The sequence below is a fragment of the Heptranchias perlo genome, chromosome 3 (assembly GCF_035084215.1).
Source record: "Heptranchias perlo isolate sHepPer1 chromosome 3, sHepPer1.hap1, whole genome shotgun sequence".
Taxonomy (NCBI): domain Eukaryota; kingdom Metazoa; phylum Chordata; class Chondrichthyes; order Hexanchiformes; family Hexanchidae; genus Heptranchias; species Heptranchias perlo.
Window position 1 is genome coordinate 42,615,530 of NC_090327.1, and position 24,828 is coordinate 42,640,357.

The window sequence follows — 24,828 nt, forward strand, 5'->3', positions numbered from 1 at the left end:
ATGGGCACATGTTGTAACCTTTGTAATTAGCACATTCCATCAGTATCTAATACTACCTCAATCTCAGGAAGATATTCAACCTGGTTTACCAAAGCCAAATGCATGTGTGTTTTTAAACCTTCCTAATAATAAATTAGTCAAATATTTGTTTAAATTTGACATGATATGTAACTTTACTTAACTGATTTTATTTACAATTATTTCAAAAATGAAAAATACCACAAAATATACATTCTAACAATTGTTTTGGTATAAACTGAACTATAATACCAGCACAAATATTTAAACTGAACTCTATCACAACTATTTTATTTTTTTCTAAGAGTGTTTTTCTCCTCTTCATTGATTTACACAGGGTACAATTCCTTGGGGAAAGCACCATTCAATACCTTACCCTAAGTGGCCTTTCTTCAACTGTGAACCTAGAAGTGAGTGTTGACAGGCTATTCAACTGGGAGGGGCCAGCATTGCAAAGGGACCAAATCCTGTCCTCCACCAATATCTGCAAATGCACTTTCCACTTGGAGTCACTGGATAGTGATCAAGAGCAGGAATCCTAGCTGATTTCTCCTTACAAGCACAGCAGTGCTAAACCCAACTATTCCGCCCCTACCAACCCAGACTCAAAAATGTTATCTCAGGACCGTTCCTGGCCAGTATGGGTCATGTCCAGTGTCCATGGGGATACTGCTTTATATCAGTGAAGTGTGTAAGTGATGAACACTTGGTTCTGAAGTGAGCGCTTGTGCAAAATGTAACTTCAGAAAGTGTCACTTTGCGCTACAATTATGTTACTTTGCGTTTGTTTTCCTTCCGCTGTGGATCTAAAAACTTTGAAAAAAGATATTTGGACTCGGTTCATGCACATCAATTTGTCATTGTGTTCGGTGCAGAACTGACCCTCGCGGCACGAGTTTGGTTAAATGCTCAGTGCCGGTGGGGAAAATGGGTTTATATTTGGCATGAGCGCGAAATTTGGTTTCGCGGTGGCACAAAACATGTACGAAATGGTGAGAGCGTTTGGTTAAGTACAGCAAGGAGTTGAAATCTTCGGAAAGGCCGCCCGTTCTACAACACGGCGCCGGGGTTAGAGTATGAGGCAGGCGGGGCGGTGACCGAGACTCGAGAAACCAAAAAGCCGCCGTGGAACTGTTTTCGGTCGGGCTTCCGCGCAGACTTCGGCTGCAGTTCGTCAAAACCATCGCTAAATACGTTGTCTAACTTCATCTGCCCACCAATGAATTCAAAACTTCACGTACAGCGCTTTGAGGTAACGAACTACTTGCACCGTTACTTTTCTTCGTTCAGTTGCTGATGGATGTCTTGTAACTTTTTCACGTCCGCCCGTACCCTGTTTGGGGGTGTAGGTGGGGTGGAGAGTGCAGGCGGGATTTGTGGTCTGAGTTAAAATCTCCAGGAGCTGTCAGGGGAGCTTGGAGTTTTAGTGACATCACGGAAAAGCCCTGTTCTGATCTGATCTGCTTAATATAAACCAGAGGAGAGATCAGAGAGAATTAGAGCCACAGCGACAGCACAATCATAGAGGATTATACATAAATCAGCAATCCCAGACACCCTCAACTAGAAATAACCCAGAACGCCAGAGCACACGGTAGAAGACTGCAGGGTAAGATACTTCACCCAAAATTACTGTTCTTATTCGCATGCAGCTCGTTGCATTTTAATAAGTTTTTAGCAGTTTCTAATTAATAAAAGAACATGATGATATAATTTAATACAATTGCAATTGTCAGATCTCTTAAGGACCGCGTTTATGGTTACAAATGTCGTTTAGTGAAACTCTTGTCCAGTGTAGAGAATTTGTTCACGTTGTAAAGGAGTTGGTGTAAGTTTGCAAGATATTAGAGGAAAGTGGGGAAAGAGCAAGTTGCGGTTTTGCAGTTGCAGTCTCTTTTTTTCAAGGGGAAAATCCTTTACAGTTTTGTCCAGTGGCTTATAAAATAAAGATCATCAGTTGGTGCTGATCACAAAATGTTTCTCCAGGGTATTTACTGAAATATACAAAAAACGTGTTGAAAAAGTTTGGGAAAAACTTGCTGAGAGGGAGAGATCTAGAGAGGACACGAGAAATTGTACAGTAAATAGTTGGGTCTACTTGATGTTTATTCCCAGTTTGTTAATGCTGTATCAGTGGTAGAATGACCTTATTATTAATTGTTACCTCTGCTGTTCTCTACCCCCTTTTCTTCCCCAGACACATCCAATTGCTATTTAATTGTTCACCCAGATCAGAAACATTAACATAGTGCTAGCAGTGCATTCACATATCCATGATCTTTGTATTAATATCGGTCTGACCTTTCTCGGCAGTGGTCTGAGCGGAGTGAACCATGACTTTAAACGGCACTAGACGGCGCAGTAGCTCGTCGCTGGCGTCGGCACAGCAGCGCTGGAGCATCGCGGCGGACGGCAAGCAGCTGTGGAGGGGTGGTGTGGTGCGATCGAAATCTTGCCTGAACCCCAGAGAGCCCTTTAGGGGGAGCTGGTCCTCCGAGTCGTCCGACTCCGTCATCTCCACCGATTCCGGCAACAGTCTGTACAGAGTGGTCCTGATCGGCGAAACGGGAGTGGGAAAGTCCACTTTGACGAGTGTATTTGCTGGTCTGCAAAATAATCTGGAGAACTGGGACATTTTAGGGGGTAAGAATTTTAACGCTTTAAATCCTTTATTTTTGGTCAAGGAGAGAACTTGCATTTATATGACACCAACACCTTACATGGATTTCATAGAATGTACAACACAGAAACAGGCCGTTCGGCCCAACAAGTCCATGCCGGTGTTTATGCTCCACAGGAGTCTCCTCCCTCCCCACATCATCTAACCCTAGCAGCATATCCTTCTATTCCTTTCTCTCCCATTTGTTTATCCAGCTTCCCCTTAAATGCATCTATGCTAGTCGCCTCAACTACTCCTTGTGGTAGAGTTCCACATTCTAACTACTCTGTGGGTAAAGACCTTCCTCCTGAATTCCCTATTGGATTTATTAGTGACTATCTTATATTTATGGCCCCTAGTTCTGGTCTCCTCCTCAAGTGGAAACATTTTCCCTATGTCTATCACTTTCATAATCTTAAAGATCCCAATCACGTCACCCCTCAGTCTTCTCTTTTCCAGAGAAAAGAGCCCCTGCGTGCTCAATCTTTCCTGATAGGTATAACCTCTCAGTTCTGGTATCATCCTAATAAATCTTTTTGCATCTTCTCCAGTGCCTCAATATCCTTTTTATAATACGGAGACCAGAACTATTCACAATACTCCACGTATGGTCTAACCAAAGTTCTATACAAGTTTAACATAATTTTTCTGCTTTTCAATTCTATCCCTCTAGAAATGAACCCCAGTGCTTGGTTTGCTATTTCATGGCCTTATTTACCTGCATTACCCCCAGATCCCTCAGCTCCTCTACCCCATTTAGACTTGGTGTCCAAGCAGTATATTACCTCCTTATTCTTCCTACCAAAATGTAATACCTCACACTTATCAATATGAAATTCATTTGCTAATTACAGTGTCATTCTGCAAGTTTATTAATGTCTTCCTGTATTTTGTCGCAGTCCTCCTCGGTATTAACTACACTCCCAATTTGGTGTCGTCCGCAAATTTTGAAATTGTAATTCCGATTCCCGAGTCCAAATTGTTTATGTAAATGGTGAACAACAGTGGTCCCAGCACTGATCCTTGTGGAACACATTTTCCTACCTTTTGCATTTATATAGTGTCTTTCTTCCTTTTAATGTCCCACAGAACTTCACAGTCAATGACATACTTTTAAAGTGCAGTCACTATTGTAATGTAGTGGAGATGCCGGTGATGGACTGGGGTTGACAATTGTAAACAATTTTACAACACCAAGTTATAGTCCAGCAATTTTATTTTAAATTCACAAGCTTTCGGAGGCTTCCTCCTTAGTCAGATGAATTACTGTTCACCTGACGAAGGAGGAAGCCTCCGAAAGCTTGTGAATTTAAAATAAAATTGCTGGACTATAACTTGGTGTTGTAAAATTGTTTACTATTGTAATGTAGGCAAACGTCACAGCTAATTTGCGCACGGCAAGGACCTGCAAACAGCAATGATGACCAGATAATCTGCTTTTTTAGTGATGTTGATTGAGGGATAGATATTGGTCAGGACATGGAGAGAACTCCCTGCTCTTCTTGAAATAGTGCCATGGGATCTTTTATGTCCACCTGAGAGGGCAGACAGGGCCTTGATTTAATGTATCATCCGAAAGACGGCACCTCCATCAGCACTCACTAGTACTATACAGAAATGTCAGCCTACATTATGTGCACAAGTCTCTGGAGTTCTGGAGTGGGGCTTGAACCCACAATCGTCTAACTACGGAGTTATTTTGGAGCCATTAACCTGTCTTGGGTATTCTTGCCAAGATATTTTATTGTATTTTGGATTGCATAATTCGTTAGGAATGAACTTGATAAGGAACATCGATATATAGGGTGTCTGCTTTGCAGTGACACAGAAGTGATGGTATAACATTGGAGTCAGATCCCAACCCGACTCTTGAGTGGAGCCATGTCAGACCCTCTGGAGAAGGCAGGCTTACACCTCTTGGGTTCGACACTACTTAAAGTATAAGTCTAATGCTGGCTAAAAAAATAGTTTAAATAGAGTTCAGGGTATCCCTTGGACCTCCTGGTATAAACTTATGAATAGTTTTAAATGTTTTGAAAATGTGGATTCTCCTCCATGCGCAGAACTCTCTTATGATCCTGATAAATCAATTCATAGTCTGGCAGCATAATCAGTTATGCCAGGCTGAAATTGATTCTATACCTGGTCTCAGATCTGTAGCTACAGTTTCAATACAATTTTTGACCAGGAACTGCATGCCCAATTTGTGCATCCTGGGTGCCCTGCTGATCCAGAGGTAGAAGCATACAGGAGCTGAAAGACATTAATAAAATAAACACAAAGGGGTAGAGTTTCCGCTCGTTTACGCTAGTAATATCAGCGCAATCCAGATGAAATCGGCCAAACCAGCTCAAAAGATCGGTGAAATTTAAACGTAAATGAGTGACGCCCAAAACCACTTACGTTCGTGTTTTCTGCGATCCTTTACGCTGATTTAAGAATCAATTCGCCGGAGTCAAGCCCCGCCCACAAAACTGGCCACGCCCCCCCCCCCCCCGGTCGACATTACGAGAATCCGCCGATTGCGCTGGTTAGGGAAGGCTATTCAAATTGCGCTCATTTTCGTACATGCACAGGCACTAGTAGGCACGTTTTAAAAGTTTTTTCATATCAAAAAATATTTAATTTACTAAGAAACTAACTAATGTACACCAATGAAACTAGTAAATTGATCAGTATAGTTTTTCAAAGTCATTTTCAATGATTTAAAATCAGGTTACGCACTGGTGAAGGACTGGACACCCTTACTAAAAATGCTTATTTTTGGTGATAAACCCCCATTTTCAGCTGTATTCATAAAACTGCACCAGGTTACCACTTTTAAATACATCAGGGAATACTTTTTAATGGAAAGAAAAAAATCCTGTTATGTTCTATTACGCTGCCCAGTTGCGCTGGTTCATTGAAGATTTTATGTTTGTGATTATGCAAATTCATTTTATCGGAAACTTGAACTGTAACCTAACCAGCGCAATTTTGAGCGCATTTTGGGTGCAATTTCCCAATTGCGCCCAAAGCAGAAACTCTACACCAAAGTTTTTTCTTCTAGAAACCAGATATTTATAGAGTTAATTAAAATGGAATTATGATGGTGTTATCATTATATTATTGTAGTGTACATAAGGTGTATGGAAATGTCCCTGTAGTAAATTTAAATTATCGCTTAGTAAACATGCAATAACAATGTAGAATAGATATTTATTATACTTTCGTAACCAAAAATTTGTGGAAAGTTTGTTACAGCTGCAGAGCATATTGTTGTCCACAGTGATCTCATTTTGTTTATTTAATCGAGGTGAAGTAATCACATCAGTGTAGTAGCGAATTGCTTAATATAACAAAAGTCAAATACCACACCTAGTTTTTTTTATTAGCTCTCAACATTGGTGCAAGTGTGCCAAAACTACCAGACTTTCTGCTTGAGTACAAATTTGTTACTTCATGTGACTTGTATATGGTTTGCATTGCCCCTCGGTAACATTATCTGCCGACATGGGGTCTGTTTGCACATGTACGCTGATGACACCGAACTCTGCCTCTCTACCATCTCTCTCGACCCCTCTATTGTTTCTGTGATGTCAGACTGCTTGTCCGATATCCGGTACTGGATGAGCCGCAATTTGCTCCAACTAAACATTGGGAAAACCAAAATCATTGTCTTTGGCCCCCGTCACAAACTCCTTAACCTTATCACTAGTTCCATTCCCCACCTGGGCAACAGTGTTAGGCTGAACCAGTCTGTTTGTAATCACAGTGTCCTGTTCAACCCTAAACTGAGCTTCTGACCCTGCATCCTATTCATCACAGTTTCTGTAACATTGTTCGCCTCTGCCTCTGCCTCAGTCCATTTGCTGCTGAAATCCTCATTCATGCCTTTGTCACCTCCAGACTTGACTCTTCTAATGCTCTTATGGCTATCCTCCCACCATCTGTAAACTTGATCTCTGTTCCCCATATCCTATCCCGCATCAGGTCCTGTTCAGCAATCACCCTGTCGCACAAACTGCGATTGGCTTCTGTTCTTGCAATGCCTAAAATTTTAAATTCTCATCCTTATGTTTAAATCCCTCCCTATCTCTGTAATTTCCTCCAGCCCTTCAGCCCCCTCCTCCACCCTGAACTCTCTGTTACTTTGAATTTGGCTTCCTGTACATCCCACCCTCCCCTCGTGCCACAGTTGGTGGCCACTTCTTCAGTTGCCTAGGCGCCGTGCTCTGGAATTTCATCTCTAAAAGCCCTCATCCCTACATCTCCTTCTCCACCTTTTTAAGACCCTCCTTAAAACCCATTTCTTTGGCCAAGCTTTTGATCACCCCTTCTAATAATTCCTTTTCTTGGCTTGGTACCCCTTTGTCGATTATGCCTCTGTAAAGCATCTTGGGATGTTCTTCTACATTAAGGGCGCTATATAGATACTGTTATTCTATATTTAGATTGGTGCTTTGCAGTATGTTATGTGATGTAAATTTGCATCAGTGTATCATTAAAAAATTAATTTACAAAGTCAATAAACACTACCTTTATAATATCCACCAATGAATTTACAGATATTGCTGTGGTGTTGACCCATGCTGCCAATTTAGATAGACTGGTTACCTAAAGCAAAGGGAAACCCAGGACAATTCTACACCCTCCCCTGTTTTGATTTTAGAAACATCAAATTTGAAAGAAATAATGGGAATTAATCCCTCTTGGGACTCTTTTGCCAATAGTTGTGGCTGGTTTCCTGAGCAGAACGTGTTTTCTCACTTTCACAGAGGCTGAGCACCAAGAACTGACTTGGCAGTGTCACTCTCAGCTTCCTCTGCTACTTAACTTTTTACTTAGAGACTTAGCCACTAAGAGTTTTCAGCTAAGAAAGCGTCACAGCTTTTTTTTTTAAGAATCGCTTAGATTTGGTACACTTGTATAGATATAGTCAAAAGAAATTATTCAGTGGCTGCACCGATACTAAAAATTCTTTATCTATAGCACTACTTATATGAAATAAATAGAATCCAAATACATGCAGCTACAGAAATTTATGAGGCCATGTTTTTCTTTATGAAACTCAACGATAAAACAATAGAGGGAAAAAATTGGAAGTCTGCTGGTAATGTGCCTTCATCATGACATGAAAACTTTGATTATATGTGTGCAACTTGCCGGAAGCCCTTGGAATGGCTTCTCATAAGCAAGTAAAATTCTTGATATTATAGATACTTGCTGCACTGTGTAGTGCTGAAAACCTGTGCTCCAGAATTAGCCAAGCCTCTAGTCAAGCTGTTCAAGCTGCAACACTGGAATCTACCCAACAATGTGGAGAATTGCCCAGGTATGTCCTGTCCACAAAAAGCATGACAAATCCAACCCGGCCAATTACCACCCCATCAGCCTACTCTCAATCATCAGCAAAGTGATGGAAAGAGTCGTGGAACTTATTCACCAATAACCTGCTCACTTTGGTTTCCAGCAGGACCGCTTGGCTCCAGACCTCATTACAGCCTTGGTCCAAACATGGATACAAGAGCTGAATTCCAGTGGTGAGATGAGAGTGACTGCCATTGACATCAAGGCAGCATTCTACTAAGTGTGACACCAAGGAGCCCTAGTAAAACTGAAGTTAATGGGGATCAGGGGGAAAACTCTCCAGTGGCTGGAGTCCCTGGCACAAAAGAAGATAGTTTTGGTTTTTAGAGGCTAATCATCTCAGCCCCAGGATATTGCTGCAGGAGTTCCTCAGGGCAGCGTCCTAGGCCCAACAATCTTCAGCTGTTTTATCAATGACCTTTCCTCCATCATGTCAACTGTATTAAACACTAGTTAGGCCACAGCTTGAGTACTGTGCACAGTTCTGGTCACCACATTACAAGAAGGATGTAATTACACTAGAGAGATTGCAGAGGAGATTTACGAGGATGTTGCCAGGACTCGCAAATTTTAGCTATGATGACAGATTGGGTTTGTTTTCATTGGAACAGAGGAGGCTGAGGGGTGATTTGATTGAGGTGTACAAAATTATGAGGGGCCTAGATAGAGTGGATACGAAGGACCTATTTCCCTTAGCAGTGGGGTCAATAACCAGGAGCATAGATTTAATGTGATTGGTAGAAGGATTAGAGTGGAAATGAGGAAAAATGTTTTCACCCAGAGGGTGGTAGGGGTCTGGAACTCACTGCCTGAGAGGGTGGTAGATGCAAAAACCCTCAACTCATTTAAAAAATACCTGGATGTGCACCTGAAGAGTCGTGACCTGCAGGGCTACGGACCAAATGTGGGAAAGTGGGATTAGGCTGGGTGGCTCGTTTCTCAGCCGGCACGGACCGAATGGCCTCCTTCTGTGCTGTAAATTTTCTATGATTCTATAAGGTCAGAGGTGGGGCTGTTCGCTGATGATTGCACAGTGTTCAGCTCCACTCCCGATTCCTCAGGTAATGAAGCAGTCCGTGCCGATATGCAGCAAGACCTGGACAACATCCTAAGCTTGGACTGATAAGTGGCAAGTAATGATCAAACCAACAAATGCCAGGAAATGACCATCTCCAACAAGAGCGAGTTTACTAACCACCTTCTCTTGACATTCAACGGCATTACCTTCGCTGAATCCCCCACCATCAACCATCTGGGGGTCACCATTGACCAGAAACTCAACTGGACCAGCCATATAAATGCTGTGGCTATGAAAACTGGGTCAGAGGCTGGATATTATGTGCGAGTGGCTTCTCTCCTGACTCCCCAAAGCCACTCCACCATCTAAAATGCACAAGTTAGGAGTTTGATGAAATACTCTCCACTTGCCTGGATAGGTGTGGCTGCCACAACACTCAAGAAGCTTGGCACCATCCAGGACAAAGTTATCCTATTGGCATACTGTGGTTGCGGTGTATTATTTACAGCATACACTGCAGGAAGTCGTCAAGGCTTCTTCGGCAGCACCTCCAAGTCACACACCATGCTCACTTAGACATACATGGTCATTCCTTCATTGTCACTGGTAGAACACCCTACCTAACAACATTGTGGAAATACCTTCGCCACATGGACTGCGGCAGTTCAAGAAGAGGACCCACCACAACCTTCTCAAGGGCAACTGGGGATGGGCAATACATGCCAGCCTTGCCAGCGATGCCCATATCTCAAGAATGAATATTAATTTTAAAATGTTCCTTCTGCCTCTCCAAAGCAGCCTAGAAAACCCTAGCACCAGCACAAATTCCTTTTTTTTTTGCAATACACTAGCAATACATTACGTAACTCAAACTTAATTTGCTGTTAAATACAGAATCCGAACCATTAGCTAGCATTCCTTTTGGGAGTCTGTTGCACACTATGGGCTCAATCCAGGAGATCTGAGCACAGATATAACTGCTTTTTAGCTGCCTTTCTTGCAGTTCACACTGTAAAATTCAACACACTTGTATGCAAGTGTAAATATATGCAAATCACAATATGTGGAAAGACCTTTAAATATGAGAGTTGGATAATTCATCAGTGCAGATTCATGAAGGTGAGATATTTTTCCACTGTACAGATCAACATTTTTATAGTTGTTTGTACTTTTTTATCATAGACCCTAAAAATTCAGTTTAGTTCATTGATTGAACTAACACATTCATTGTATGAATTGAGGTAGCTGCTCAGTTCAGCATTTATTAGAGTGTGTTTAAAGCAACTTTTTAGAGAGAGAACATCTCTTACTGATCTGATGTAACCAGATTGTAATTTATTGCAATTGAAAACTGAATGTAAACATGCTTTGTAGAACATTTCAGATTCCTCCAGATGTTCCACCTGGTTTCTTTAAAGAATTCATGTTGATTGAGTAACAAAAATACACCTGGATGTAATCTATTTAGTACAGCTGCTGTTGTCGAATAAAATATTTTTTTAAAAACACTTTATTTGACAGAATTGGATTCATTATGAAGATGTGGGGTATTATATAGCATATGCAGATCGGTGGAAGGAATATAATCATAGTCTCATTTCCCATTTAGCAAAAACAATTCAAAAAATCCTGTCCAGCATAGATCACTGAATAGTGATCAGGAACTAGGAACTAAGGCTAATTATTCCCTCCCTAAAATAGGGCCACTAAAGTTAATTGAGAGCACCGATTGCTACCCTGACTGAGATCAGCTAATTCAATACAGACAGGGAATCAAACCTGGAACCTTTGTGGTCTGTATGGCTCAGCTACTCACTGGTTGAACTCAGTGAGCCACTAGAGAAACATGCTGATGATGTTGTTATTCGAACTTGCTTGCGGGAAGTTCTGAAACTGACAGAGTGAGGGGCCAAATTAAACTGCAATTACAAGACCATCAAAGCATCCTAGGGGTTAATACTGTTACGTTCAGTAATAGAATCAGAGAAATAGAATCATAGAAAATTTACGGCACAGAAGAAGGCCATTCGGCCCATCGTGTCCACGCCGGCTGAGAAACGAGCCACCCTGGCCAAATCCCACTTTCCCACATTTGGTCCGTAGCCCTGCAGGTCACGGCTCTTCAGGTGCGCATCCAGGTATTTTATAGAATCATAGAAAATTTACAGCACAGAAGTAATACTACTTTAACTATTTTACGGACGTTAAACCGAGGCCCCGTCTGCCCTCAGGTGGATGTAAAAGATCCCGTGGCACTATTTGAAGAAGAGCAGGGGAGTTTTACCCAGTGTCCTGGCCAATATTTACCTCTCACCCAAAACTTAAAACAGATTATCTGGTCATTATCACATTGCTGTTTGTGGGACCTTGCTGTGTGCAAATTAGCTGCAGCGTTTCCTACATTACAATAGTGACAACACTTCAGAAATACTGCATTGACTGTAAAAGCGCTTCGGGACATCCCGAGGTCATGAAAGGCGCTATATAAATGCAAGTCCGTCTTTCTTTCCTTCTTTATTTCTTTTCTTTCTTTCCTTCCTTCCTTCCTTCCTTTCTTTCTTTCTTGTCTTTCCTTCCTGTCTTTCTTTCTCGTCTTTCTTTCTTTCTTTCTTTCCTTCCGGTCTTTCATTCTTTATTTCTTTCCTGTCTTTCTTTCTTTCTGTCCTGTCTTTCTTTCTGTCCTGTCTTTCTTATTTTCTGTCCTGTCTTTCTTTCTGTCCTGTCTTTTCTTCCTGTCTTTCTTTCTTTCCTTCCTGTCTTTCTTTCTTTCTGTCCTGTCTTTCTTTTTTTTCCTTCCTGACTTTCTTTTTTTCCTTCCTGTCTTTCTTTCTTTCCTTCCTTCCTGTCTTTCTTTCTTTCCTTCCTTCCTGTCTTTCTTTCTTTCTGTCATGTCTTTCTTTTTTTTCTTTCTTTCCTTCCTGTCTGTTTTTTCCTTCCTGTCTGTTTTTTCCTTCCTGTCTTTCTTTCTTTATTTCTTGTCTTTCTTTCCTTCCTTTCTTGTCTTTCTTTCTTTCCTTTCTTTCTTTCTTTCCTGTCTTTCTTTCTTTTTTTTCTTTTTTTCCTTCCTGTCTTTCTTTTTTTCCTTCCTCTCTTTCTTTCTTTCTTTCTTTTTATCTTTCTTTCCTTTCTTTCTTTCTTTCTTTCCTTCCTTCAAGTCTTTCTTTCTTTCCTTCCTGTCTTTCTTTCCTTCCTGTCTTTCTTTCTTTAATTCTTTTCTTTCTTTTTTTCCTTCCTGTCTTTCTTTTTTTCCTTCCTGTTGTTCTTTCTGTCTTTCCTGTCTTTCTTTCATTCTTTCTTTCTTTCTGTCCTTTCTTTCTTTCTTTCTTTCTTTCTTTCTTTCTTTCTGTCCTTTCTTTCTTTCTTTCTTTCTTTCTGTCCTTTCTTTCTTTCTTTCTGTCCTTTCTTTCTTTCTTTCTTTCTTTCTGTCCTGTCTTTCCGTCCTGTCTTTCTTTTCTTTCTTTCCTTCCTGTCTGTCTTTCTTTCCTTCCTGTCTTTCTTTCTCTCTTTCTTTCTTTCTTTCTTTCCTTCCTGTCTTTCTTTCTTTCCTTCCTGTCTTTCTTTCTGTTCTTTCTTTCTTTCTTTCTTTCTTTCTGTCCTGTCTTTCTGTCCTGTCTTTCTTTCTTCTTTCTGTCCTGCCTTTCTTTCTTTCTGTCCTGTCTTTTTTTCTTCTTTCTGTCCTGTCTTTTTTTCTTCTTTCTGTCCTGTCTTTTTTTCTTCTTTCTGTCCTGTCTTTTTTTCTTCTTTCTGTCCTGTCTTTTTTTCTTCTTTCTGTCCTGTCTTTTTTTCTTCTTTCTGTCCTGTTTTTTTCTTCTTTCTGTCCTGTCTTTTTTTCTTCTTTCTGTCCTGTCTTTTTTTCTTCTTTCTGTCCTGTCTTTCTTTCTTTCTGTCCTGTCTTTCTTTCTTCTTTCTGTCCTTTCTTTCTTTCTTTCTGTCCTTTCTTTCTTTCTTTCTTTCTTTCTTTCTTTCTTTCTTTCTTTCTTTCTTTCTTTCTTTCTTTCTTTCTGTCCTGTCTTTCTTTCTTCTTTCTGTCCTGTCTTTCTTTCTGTCCTGTCTTTTTTTCTTCTTTCTGTCCTGTCTTTTTTTCTTCTTTCTGTCCTGTTTTTTTCTTCTTTCTGTCCTGTCTTTTTCTTCTTTCTGTCCTGTCTTTCTTTCTGTCCTTTCTTTCTTTCTGTCCTGTCTTTTTTTCTTCTTTCTGTCCTGTCTTTCTTTCTTCTTTCTGTCCTGTCTTTTTTTCTTCTTTCTGTCCTGTCTTTTTTTCTTCTTTCTGTCCTGTCTTTTTTTCTTCTTTCTGTCCTGTCTTTCTTTCTTCTTTCTGTCCTGTCTTTCTTTCTGTCCTTTCTTTCTTTCTGTCCTGTCTTTCTTTCTTTCTGTCCTGTCTTTCTTTCTTTCTGTCCTGTCTTTCTTTCTTCTTTCTGTCCTTTCTTTCTTTCTGTCCTTTCTTTCTTTCTGTTCTTTCTGTTCTTTCTTTCTTTCTTTCTTTCTTTCTTTCTTTCTTTCTTTCTTTCTTTCTTTCTTTCTTTCTTTCTGTCCTGTCTTTCTTTCTTCTTTCTGTCCTGTCTTTTTTTCTGTCCTTTCTTTCTTTCTTTCTGACCTGTCTTTCTTTCTTCTTTCTGTCCTTTCTTTCTTTCTGTCCTTTCTTTCTTTCTGTCCTTTCTTTCTTTCTTTCTTTCTTTCTTTCTTTCTTTCTTTCTTTCTTTCTTTCTTTCTTTCTTTCTTTCTTTCTTTCTGTCCTGTCTTTCTTTCTTCTTTCTGTCCTTTCTTTCTTTCTGTCCTGTCTTTCTTTCTTTCTGTCCTGTCTTTCTTTCTTCTTTCTGTCCTTTCTTTCTTTCTGTCCTTTCTTTCTTTCTGTTCTTTCTTTCTTTCTTTCTTTCTTTCTTTCTTTCTTTCTTTCTTTCTTTCTTTCTTTCTTTCTTTCTTTCTTTCTTTCTTTCTTTCTTTCTTCTTTCTTTCTTTCTTTCTTTCTGTCCTGTCTTTCTTTCTTCTTTCTGTCCTTTCTTTCTTTCTTTCTTTCTTCTTTCTGTCCTTTCTTTCTTTCTTTCTTTCTTTCTTTCTTTCTGTCCTTTCTTTCTTTCTGTCCTGTCTTTTTTTCTTCTTTCTGTCCTGTCTTTTTTTCTGTCCTTTTTTTCTGTCCTTTCTTTCTTTCTTTCTTTCTTTCTTTCTTTCTTTCTTTCTTTCTTTCTTTCTTTCTTCCTGTCTTTCTTTCTGTCCTGTCTTTTTTTCTGTCCTTTCTTTCTTTCTTTCTTCTTTCTGTCCTTTCTTTCTTTCTTCTTTCTGTCCTGTCTTTTTTTCTGTCCTTTCTTTCTTTCTTTCTTTCTTTCTTTCTTTCTGTCCTGTCTTTCTTTCTTTCTTTCTGTCCTGTCTTTCTTTCTTCTTTCTGTCCTTTCTTTCTTCTTTCTGTCCTTTCTTTCTTTCTTTCTGTCCTTTCTTTCTTTCTTTCTTTCTTTCTTTCTTTCTTTCTTTCTGTCCTGTCTTTCTTTCTTTCTTTCTTTCTTTCTTTCTTTCTTTCTTTCTGTCCTGTCTTTCTTTCTTCTTTCTGTCCTGTCTTTCTTTCTTCTTTCTGTCCTGTCTTTCTTTCTTCTTTCTGTCCTGTCTTTTTTTCTTCTTTCTGTCCTGTCTTTTTTTCTTCTTTCTGTCCTGTCTTTTTTTCTTCTTTCTGTCCTGTCTTTTTTTCTTCTTTCTGTCCTGTCTTTTTTTCTTCTTTCTGTCCTGTCTTTCTTTCTTCTTTCTGTCCTGTCTTTCTTCTTTCTGTCCTGTCTTTCTTTCTTTCTGTCCTTTCTTTCTTTCTTTCTTTCTTTCTTTCTTTCTTTCTTTCTGTCCTGTCTTTCTTTCTTTCTATCCTGTCTTTCTTTCTGTCCTGTTTTTCTTTCTTTCTTTCTGTCCTGCCTTTCTTTCTTCTTTCTGTCCTGTCTTTCTTTCTTCTTTCTGTCCTGTCTTTCTTTCTTTCTGTCCTGTCTTTCTGTCTTTCTGTCCTGTCTTTCTTTCTTTCTTTCTTTCTGTCCTGTCTTTCTTTCTTTCCAGTCTTTCTTATTTCCAATCTTTCTCACAGGCCATAAAGGTGATTGTGATTTTTGCCTTTCCTACAACAATCATGCTATACAGGGTTTTGTAGTGAATTTGGGGTTAAACACCTTTGGGACAAGGTAGTGGGAGCTTTACTCTGCATCTTTCCTCTGCATCCTTCTGTGCCGTACCTTACTCAAGAGTGCTCAGCACTGAACCTGGATGTCAAAAAGAGGATTGTTCTATTTAATTCCACAGAAACCCTTCCAAAATAGTTCCACTAATTATACCATGAGCACCCAATATTTAATATTCTGTTTACTTGATTAATTATAATTTCTTTGCAAACAGTTTTAAAAAAAAATATGGTGGAACCCTCTATTAAATATATAGTTTGAAAATGTACATCCAAATTTCTTTTTAAATTGTAATGAACTGCAGATACTTACTGAAAATTTTCCAAGAACAACAACAACAACTACTTACATTTATATAGTGCCTTTAACGTAGTAAAAAATGTCCCCGGGTGCTTCGCAGGAGTGATATCAGACAAGATTTAACACCGAGCCACATAGAGATATTAGGACAGGTGACCAAAAGCTTGGTCAAAGAGTTAAATTTTAAGTTGCGATTTAAAGGAGGAGAGAGAGGTAGAGAAGCAGAGAGGTTTGGGGATGGAATTCCAGAGCTTAGGGACTAGGCAACTGAAGGCACTGCTGCCAATAGTGGAGTGATTAAAAATCAGAGATGCGCAAGAGGCCAGAATTGGAGGAGCAGAATTCTAGCAGTTTATCATTCCCATAAACTGTACTTCAGTGACTTTACATGGGTAGTGATCATTGATACATGGCATTGTTCTATTTATTAAGTTGCTGAAGTTCTGTAGTGGGCTCATTTGTAAATACCTGTTTCCTCATTCTTTGTAGAAGACACCTATGAGCGAACGATCACCGTTGATGGAGAGGGCGCTACCCTTATTGTGATGGACACATGGGAAAATAAGGTAGTACAATTATTTCTTAAGATTAGAATGAAAGTGCATGTGTTGGCCATGCAGTATATAGTGGCGGATTTCTCCTATAAAGATGCATGCTAATATTATCACTTAAGCTGCATTAAATGCCATTTGTAGCCCCTTTTATGCCCCCGCCAAAATCAAAACTGTCACTCAATAATAATTGTCAATCCTGCCAAAATAACACAGCACTTGGAAAAAAGTAATTTGTTATCTAAAATACTTTGAGTTGCTGCAACATGAAAGTTATATAAGCACAAGTATGATTTATTTATGTTTCATATATGGCGGCCGTGTTCAGTTCAGTAGAATTATTCTTGAAGATTCCTTTATAAAGGGATCAATAATTGGAAGAGTGCAGAATTTAAATGTTTTCAGAAAAGATCAGGTTGCAAAGATTATGGCAGACTCCTTCCAGAACTGTGCCAAGTGTGCGGTTTGCTTGTGAGAAATTCAGTGCTGCTAGCAGTGATGCACTATTTGTGTGCAGTGCAAATGGTGTTTAATTATAATTTTATAGATAATTATTCCTTTAAAAAACACAATTTGGTTATTAATTATTAAAGCTAATCACTTTAAAAGGTTATACTTATTTGGACTAGGCAAAGGTCCCGGCAGATTGGAAAACTGCCAATGTAACACCCTTATTTAAAAAGGGTAGTAGGCAGAAGGCTGGAAATTATAGACCAGTTAGCCTAACATCTGTGGTGGGTAAAATTTTGGAGTCTATTATTAAGGAGACAGTAGCAGAACATTTGGATAAACATAATTTAATAGGACAAAGTCAGCATGGCTTTACAAAGGGGAAGTCATGTCTGACAAATTTGCTTAAGTTCTTTGAGGATATAACGTACAGGGTGGATAAAGGGGAACCAGTGGACGTAGTGTATTTGGACTTCCAGAAGGCATTCGACAAGGTGCCACATAAAAGATTATTGCTCAAGATAAAGAATCACTGGATTGGGGATAATATTCTGGCATGGGTGGAGGATTGGTTATCTAACAGGAAGCAGAGAATTGGGATAAATGGTTCATTCTCGGACTGGCAACCTGTAGCCAGTGGTGTTCCGCAGGGGTCGGTGCTGGGTCCCCAAATCTTTACAATCTATATTAACGATTTGGAGGAGGGGACCGAGTGTAACATATCAAAGTTTGCAGATGATACAAAGATGGGAGGGAAAGTAGAGAGTGAGGAGGACATAAAAAACCTACAAGGGGATATAGACAGGCTGGGTGAGTGGGCGGAGATTTGGCAGATGCAATACAATATTGGAAAATGTGAGGTTATGCACTTTGGCAGGAAAAATCAGAGAGCAAGTTATTATCTTAATGGCGAGAAACTGGAAAGTACTGCAGTACAAAGGGATCTGGGGGTCCTAGTGCAAGAAAATCAAAAGGTTGGTATGCAGGTGCAGCAGGTGATCAAGAAGGCCAACAGAATGTTGGCTTTTATTGCTCGGGGGATAGAATATAAAAACAGGGAGGTATTGCTGCAGTTATATAAGGTATTGGTGAGACCGCACCTGGAATACTGCACACAGTTTTGGTCTCCATACTTAAGAAAAGACATACTTGCTCTCGAGGCAGTACAAAGAAGGTTCACTCGGTTAATCCCGGGGATGAAGGGGTGGACATATGAGGAGAGGTTGAGTAGATTGGGACTCTACTCATTGGAGTTCAGAAGAATGAGAGGCGATCTTATTGAAACATATAAGATTGTGAAGGGGCTTGATCGGGTGGATGCGGTAAGGATGTTCCCAAGGATGGGTGAAACTAGAACTAGGGGGCATAATCTTAGAATAAGGGGCTGCTCTTTCAAAACTGAGTTGAGGAGAAACTTCTTCACTCAGAGGGTAGTAGGTCTGTGGAATTTGCTGCCCCAGGAAGCTGTGGAAGCTACATCATTAAATAAATTTAAAACAGAAATAGACAGTTTCCTAGAAGTAAAGGGAATTAGGGGTTACGGGGAGCGGGCAGGAAATTGGACATGAATTTAGATTTGAGATTAGGATCAGATCAGCCATGATCTTATTGAATGGCGGAGCAGGCTCGAGGGGCCAATTGGCCTACTCCTGCTCCTATTTCTTATGTTCTTATGTTAACGGACTTGAGGTTGCTGTGCATAGAAAATAAATCAGGGAAGCTACCTTGTAAGAACATCAGGTGGGAAAGGGTTAAGTGTGTAGTGAATGCCACATTTTCTTTTATGAGGATTACATCAACAAATTGATGAACCTGACAATAGAACAAATGAATTGAGTAAATATTACATCTGCAGTTTCTGTTCAGTGGAGTTTTCTTGAGGGACCGGTTATATTTTTTGAGTAGATTGGGACTCTACTCATTGGAGTTCAGAAGAATGAGAGGCGATCTTATTGAAACATATAAGATTGTGAAGGGGCTTGATCGGGTGGATGCGGTAAGGATGTTCCCAAGGATGGGTGAAACTAGAACTAGGGGGCATAATCTTAGAATAAGGGGCTGCTCTTTCAAAACTGAGATGAGGAGAAACTTCTTCATTCAGAGGGTAGTAGGTCTGTGGAATTTGCTGCCCCAGAAAGCTGTGGAAGCTACATCATTAAATAAATTTAAAACAGAAATAGACAGTTTCCTAGAAGTAAAGAGAATTAGGGGTTACGGGGAGCGGGCAGGAAATTGGACATGAAGCTGAGTTCGGTTCGGTCAAGGCCCTGTGGGTGGCGGAGCGGGCCCAGGGGCTGAGTAGCCGGGTCCTGCTCCTACTTCTTGTGTTCTTTCGATTTGAGGTTAGGATCAAATCAGCCATGATCTTATTGAATGGCGGAGCAGGCTCGAGGGGCCGATTGGCCTACTTCTGCTCCTATTTCTTATGTTCTTATGTTCTTATTGCTCTGGTAAACTGCATTGCAGCTCATGACTGCTTGTAAACTATAAAAGGTCTTTCTTTTAATTGTCGCATCTGATGATCTTTATAATCCCAGAAATAAAAAAAGATGCTAACATTGTAGTATCAACTTTTGTCTGCTAATAGGATGAAGATAATTGGGCGCAGAATCACTGTATGCAGATAGGAGATGCGTATCTCATTGTCTACTCCATCACTGACAGAGCAAGCTTTGAGAAAGCTTCCGAGCTTCGCATCCAACTTCGGCGAATGCGACAGGCTGAGGATATACCAATTATATTAGTGGGGAATAAGTGTGATCTTGTGCGGTGTCGAGAAGTATCTGTGGCAGGTATGTTTTCTATTTTACTCAATGGCCTAGACAGGGACTTGGATATACTGGGTCATGGTCTTGTGAGGCCAGAGCCTCTGCCTGTCCCTTATAAGGTCACTGATGTAAGGGTGTTCTGGGGCTCAGTTCAGGGGCTGGATCCCCGAAGATCTGGCCAGCCAATGTGTTTTGTTTTACATTTTACAGCGGTCCCCTTTGTAAGGGACCTGACACCTTTCCCCCAGCCCAGGACTCTTTAGCCAGACTATCCAGCTTCTTCAGTGGGACTGATGCTCGAAATAAGCCCCAAAACTGCCAAAGACCTATAAGTTGTGGGACCTGTCCCCCCGCCAACCCAACAGACTGTAGTTGAGTCACTGGCAGAGATGCAGGGCAAGCATGTTTCGGCACTTGCAACAAGTTGCAGATTTTCGAGAACCAATGTGATTTTTTATGTTTTCTTGGAGGAATAAAGGATTCGCACCCAGGGTTCAAAATTGTTATATGCTTAGAGAGTTTTAACTCAAAATTTTTATGTAAATGCTTCCAAATTACTGGTTAATTTCAATCACTTAAACAATTCTCCAGCCATGTTATAAAATCCCTAGTCCTTTTTTTGCCAGTTTGTTGTCCACCAATTTTGTCCCTTCCCCTTCTCCTGTCCTGAAGGTGTTGACTCCTGGCTGGGGTCCATGGCACTGGAAGCTCTTCATTATTTTCCCAAATGAGCATTATTCATGTATGAGTCTTGACAACAAGTATCAGCAGATACTTATTGTCAAGGCTTATAATGAATAATGCTCACTTGGCTGCAGAGGGCATCACAGCCAATTCCAAATCCTGCTCCAAGATCCACAGAGGCACACTTCAGCAGGGGTCACTTGATAATATTCAGGAGTGGGAACCTGGGTTGACTTATTTCTTCCTAGCCCAGGAGCACTAAGGCCAAGTGTAGTGTCCACATTGCCATTCTGACATCAGCTAACCCAGTATACATTTCTCCTGGGACTTTCTCAGCCACTCACTGGATAAATTGAACCATCAGGATAGTTAGCAATGATCTTTTAACTCTGTGAGGCCCATAGTGTGGTTCCAGCACTGATAATGGAGTCCTGTCACATCAGCAGTGAGACAATATTGCGAGGTCAGCTCTTTTGAATACATAATATTGCTGCCAGTATGTTTCTCATGACTGAGGTGTGGAGACGGGATTTTCAGTGACAGTTGCATGTACACAGCTGCTGACACATTAAAGACAAGAAGACTTTTTTTGAGAGGAGGACTATAATGTCGTCCAGGAAAATTTGGTCCTTTGAGGCATAACTGTGCATTTACATTGCAAATGAAGTTGTGATTAATCTCTGTACGGTTAGTGGCTTAGTCGCCTTCTTCTGGTACTCAGCGTATCAGGTGTAGAGTAGGCCTTAGGCCTCGTGTGTTCAATAAAATGGGATCCCAGCGGCTAAAATGGTATAGGCGTTTGGGTGCCATAGACCACATTATCAACTATGTTGTCTCTGGAAACAGAGTATTGTAAACAATGACTACTTGAATAGGGTATCATGTGCTTTAATGTAGCAACAATCCTATATGTTTTATTTTAATTGCCTCTGAGTTTGTGGCTTTGATCATACCAGGTCCTGGGACATAATCTAGGCTGATGTTCCAGTGTAGCACTGAGGAATTGCTACATTGTCAGAGTTGCTGTTATTCGAGAGTGACATTAACCTGAGATCCTATCTGCCTATTAAGGGGGATATTAAGAGATCTTGTGTCACTATTCAAAGAAGAGCGGGGAGTTCTGCCTGTGTCCTGGCCAACCTTTCTTTCCCAATCAATACCATCAAAAAATAGATGGATTAGTCATTTTATTCATGGCTATTTTCTACTCTTGCAGAATGGCTGTTTTGTTTGCCTGCAGGCCAAAAGTAATTCATTGTGTGAGGCATTTTGAGACATTCTCATGTAATAGAGTACTATATAAATGCAAGTTTTATTTATTATTATTATTATTATTATTATGGTGCTTACTTATGAGTGATCGTGTTTAAACATGATTCAGCAGTCGATGTATTAGAAAGTCATCTGATGTAGCAGTCACAGCTCATAGTTCAGGGCCAGTTAAATCTCACTTATTTCCAGTCACAATCACTATACTTGGGAGGGAAATGTAACTTCTTTATGTTCCTTCTTCTAACAGAAGCTGACCAGATTTCATTGGGTTTACAATCTATAAAAGTCTTTTTCTCAGAGGCCTCACATAAAGAATTCTAACAGCACTTGTTGAGAACAGGTTGACAACAACCAAAGCACTAGGCACAAATTATTTTAAAAAGCAAAAGTATGTGTTTTTGAAGAAAAAAAAATAAAATGTTTTTTTCATCTGCAGAGGGCAGATCTTGTGCTGTTGTTTTTGACTGCAAGTTCATCGAGACCTCCTCTGCAGTCCAGCATAACATACATGAACTCTTTGAAGGAATTGTGCGACAGGTACGGCTCAGGAGAGACAGCAAAGAAGTGAATGAACGAAGAATGGCCCAGTACAAAAGAAGAGAGAGCTTCCCGAGGAAAGCCCGACGCTTTTTGGATAGACTAGTAGCAAAGAACAACAAAAAGATGGCTTATAAAGTGAGATCAAAATCTTGTCATGACCTTTCTGTACTATAAAAAGTATAGACTGCCATAGCTAAAATGGTGAATGTTAAATTATCAAGCTATTATTGTGAGGGTATGGCTTAATCAATCTATATTAGATTACTATATATTGATCTCAATTGGTTTACAGTTGTGTTTGAATTGACAGTAGCACAACTTTCTATGTTGGTGAATTTGCCCCATTGTTTGTCAATGAAGAGCTTTCAATATCAATTTATGATATTGCACCTGATATGTGGGCTTGCTTAGAGTTACATGTTCCTGGAATGAATTATAGAAGGAGAGTCTTAAATTATAGGCAATTCTGGCATAAAAGGGCTTTTCAACCTTGTAATAAGCTTCATTTTTTTTAAAAGAGAGACTATCAAAGGAGATGGATAAGTGGTTTAATAGGGCCTGTGCTATTCCTTGCCCTGTATTGTGCATGTGGTTGCTGTTGGAAGATCAAAACCGCTTTCTGGTCATGACTTGTCTCTGACATCATGCATGGTGGAACATGGCAACTGCAGCTCAGCTCATTGACCACATTATCATATTAAACTATTACTTTCTTGCTTTAAGTGAAAAATCTGCTTTAAACAGTGTTGGAGTAAAGGTGGCAAACATGGTGAGCTCTCCTGTGAATTCAGAGCATACAACTAACACATAGTTCCTTACCTGACCTCTAAGAGATCTCAGACTGAAAATGTTAAAAAATAAAATTATCACTTGGTGTGATAGTGTACATGTGTTCCTGCTGAATCAAGTTGAGTTTTCATCCAGAAAGTGCCTATTGGACAATAACCTTGTCACTTGCTATAAGGTTGCTAGCCTTTTCTAAAGCATCTCCAGCATTTTTCCCCCAGTTAAGAAAGAGGGTAAGAGATTTGTTCCATGGTCTCTGCGTTGTTAGTCTGTAACCAATCACCGGGCGTTGTGAGAGAACATCTTGGATGAATAATCTGCCAATTCCCCTCTCCCTCCATGAGGAAAGGAATGTCCTATTGCTCAATGCCTCTCCTGTGGCTTGGGTGTAGAATTGGGAGGATGGAAAGGGTGAATCTGCTTATTTAGCGCATCAATATCCCAACTTGCTGTGCCCTAACCCACATTAGCCACCAGTAAGAATGGAAAGGGTATGAGACGTAGAATAGAATCATAGAATTTTATACCATGGAAGGACTTGTGCCGGGTCTCTTTGTTCCAATCCCCTGAATGCTATCGTACATTTCTGGAAATATTTCAGGTCTTTGTAACTGTCCAGCCTTTCACTGACAGTATTGAACTAGTGTTCCATTTAAAATGTTTGTATGAAGAAATAAGTTGAACAAACTAACGTCTTTCTTAAACTTCATTATATCCCTTTTTAAATAAGTTTAATTTTTAACTACATTACTATATATACTCCTCTATATTTTTCCAGATAAGATTTGTGTATTTATTATGAACAATTCAACCAGGAGTCCTTTTTAACAAAATGTTGACAAAACTTTGTATTTATTTTGTAACTTTCTACTTATAATATCCACTTTCAAGCAAAATAATGTTGTTTATTAATTGTATTATAAAACATTTTCATTACCATCAATGTATTATTTTGTGTAAAGTATGCCAGTTTGTACTTTAAACAATTCTTTGTATGTAAAGATGTATAAAAATCTGTTAAAACTTTTGGTTTCTGAGCATTAGAGTCAATAACTCTTGGTTTCTCAAAATATTGAGTTAACCTCTGCCACTCAGTCCAGACAAAGTAATCCCATCAAAATTCTCAATGTGGCCACAGAGAACTTTCAGCTCATGAAAGATATTCAGAATGCTATTTTTCTTTTTATCGTCAATTACTCAGCAATTTCAACTTTACGTGTTTGTATAATGCAGACTCGTTATGGATTCTTGTAGTCAAACATTTTAGAAGTTTTTAACTTGATGTTGGCAATGGTGTGCAACTAACCGCTGACTGAGTAGGAACCAGGGAAAAACACTTGGTGAGAGACGCTTCAGCCTATGTCCCATAGTGATAGATCAGTGGTCATTAATTTGAGGAAAATCTAAATTTCCTTTTCCCATTCTGGTTGAACTTGTCTCAAATTGGTTGAATATTTCAATCTGTCTGCTCTTGTCATTCAGCTGAATACACTGACACTGTCAGATATGTTTGAGTAATTCTGGCTATTTGGGAATGAGGAGGAAGTCAGACTCAGCTAGCTGATGAATAAAGGCTGACAATAATGATTTGGATTGGTTAAGGCAATTGCTAATCCATACATTCATAAATAAAAGGCTCATATTGAACCAGAAAGAATTTTAGGATTATTGCTAATTTATTTAAATCCCATCCACCACCCTAAACATTCACTCCCTTCACCACCGGCGCACAGTGGCTGCAGTGTGTACCATCCACAGGATGCAGTGCAGCAATTCGCCAAGGCTTCTTCAACAGCACCTCCCAAACCCGCGACCTCAACCATCTAGAAGGACAAGGGCAGCAGGCACATGGGAACAGCACCACCTGCACATTCCCCTCCAATTCACACACCATCCCGACTTGGAAATATATCGCCGTTCCTTCATCGTCCCTGGGTCAAAATCCTGGAACTCCCTTCCTAACAGCACTGTGAGAGAACCTTAACCACACAGACTGCAGCGGTTCAAGAAGGCGGCTCATCACCACCTTCTCAAGGGCAATTAGGGATGGGCAATAAATGCCGGCCTTGCCAGCGACACCTACATCCCATGAACGAATAAAAAAAATTTAAAACATAATAAATCAATAACCTTATGTGTGAATGAATGGAGGACTAGGAACCCAGACATCCTTATTGATTTTCAATATTTGGATTATCACTTAGGAAAACACAGAAAGAACAACAATAGTCTTCTTAAAGGTATCTTGCTACTTAATGTGATGGAAAAATAGTGCAAGAGAACCAAGAGATTCATT

The 24,828-nt window shown here is 39.9% G+C and overlaps 1 protein-coding gene across 2 annotated transcripts; it reads left to right on the forward strand.

Moving 5' to 3' along the window:
- Window positions 1–583: 583 nt before the first annotated feature.
- LOC137312926 (GTP-binding protein GEM-like) lies at window positions 584–24,189 on the forward strand. 2 transcript variants are annotated; one of them, XM_067979303.1, is made up of 5 exons: window positions 584–1,270; window positions 2,332–2,661; window positions 15,971–16,047; window positions 19,070–19,274; window positions 21,643–24,189. In XM_067979303.1, exons 2-5 carry the CDS (start codon window positions 2,352–2,354, stop codon window positions 21,918–21,920), a joined length of 870 nt encoding a protein of 289 aa, XP_067835404.1. In that variant the 5' UTR covers window positions 584–1,270; window positions 2,332–2,351; the 3' UTR covers window positions 21,921–24,189. The 2 variants fall into 2 exon arrangements, with proteins under 2 accessions (XP_067835404.1, XP_067835402.1); XM_067979301.1 differs by lacking the exon at window positions 584–1,270 and adding an exon at window positions 1,305–1,627.
- Window positions 24,190–24,828: the final 639 nt, after the last annotated feature.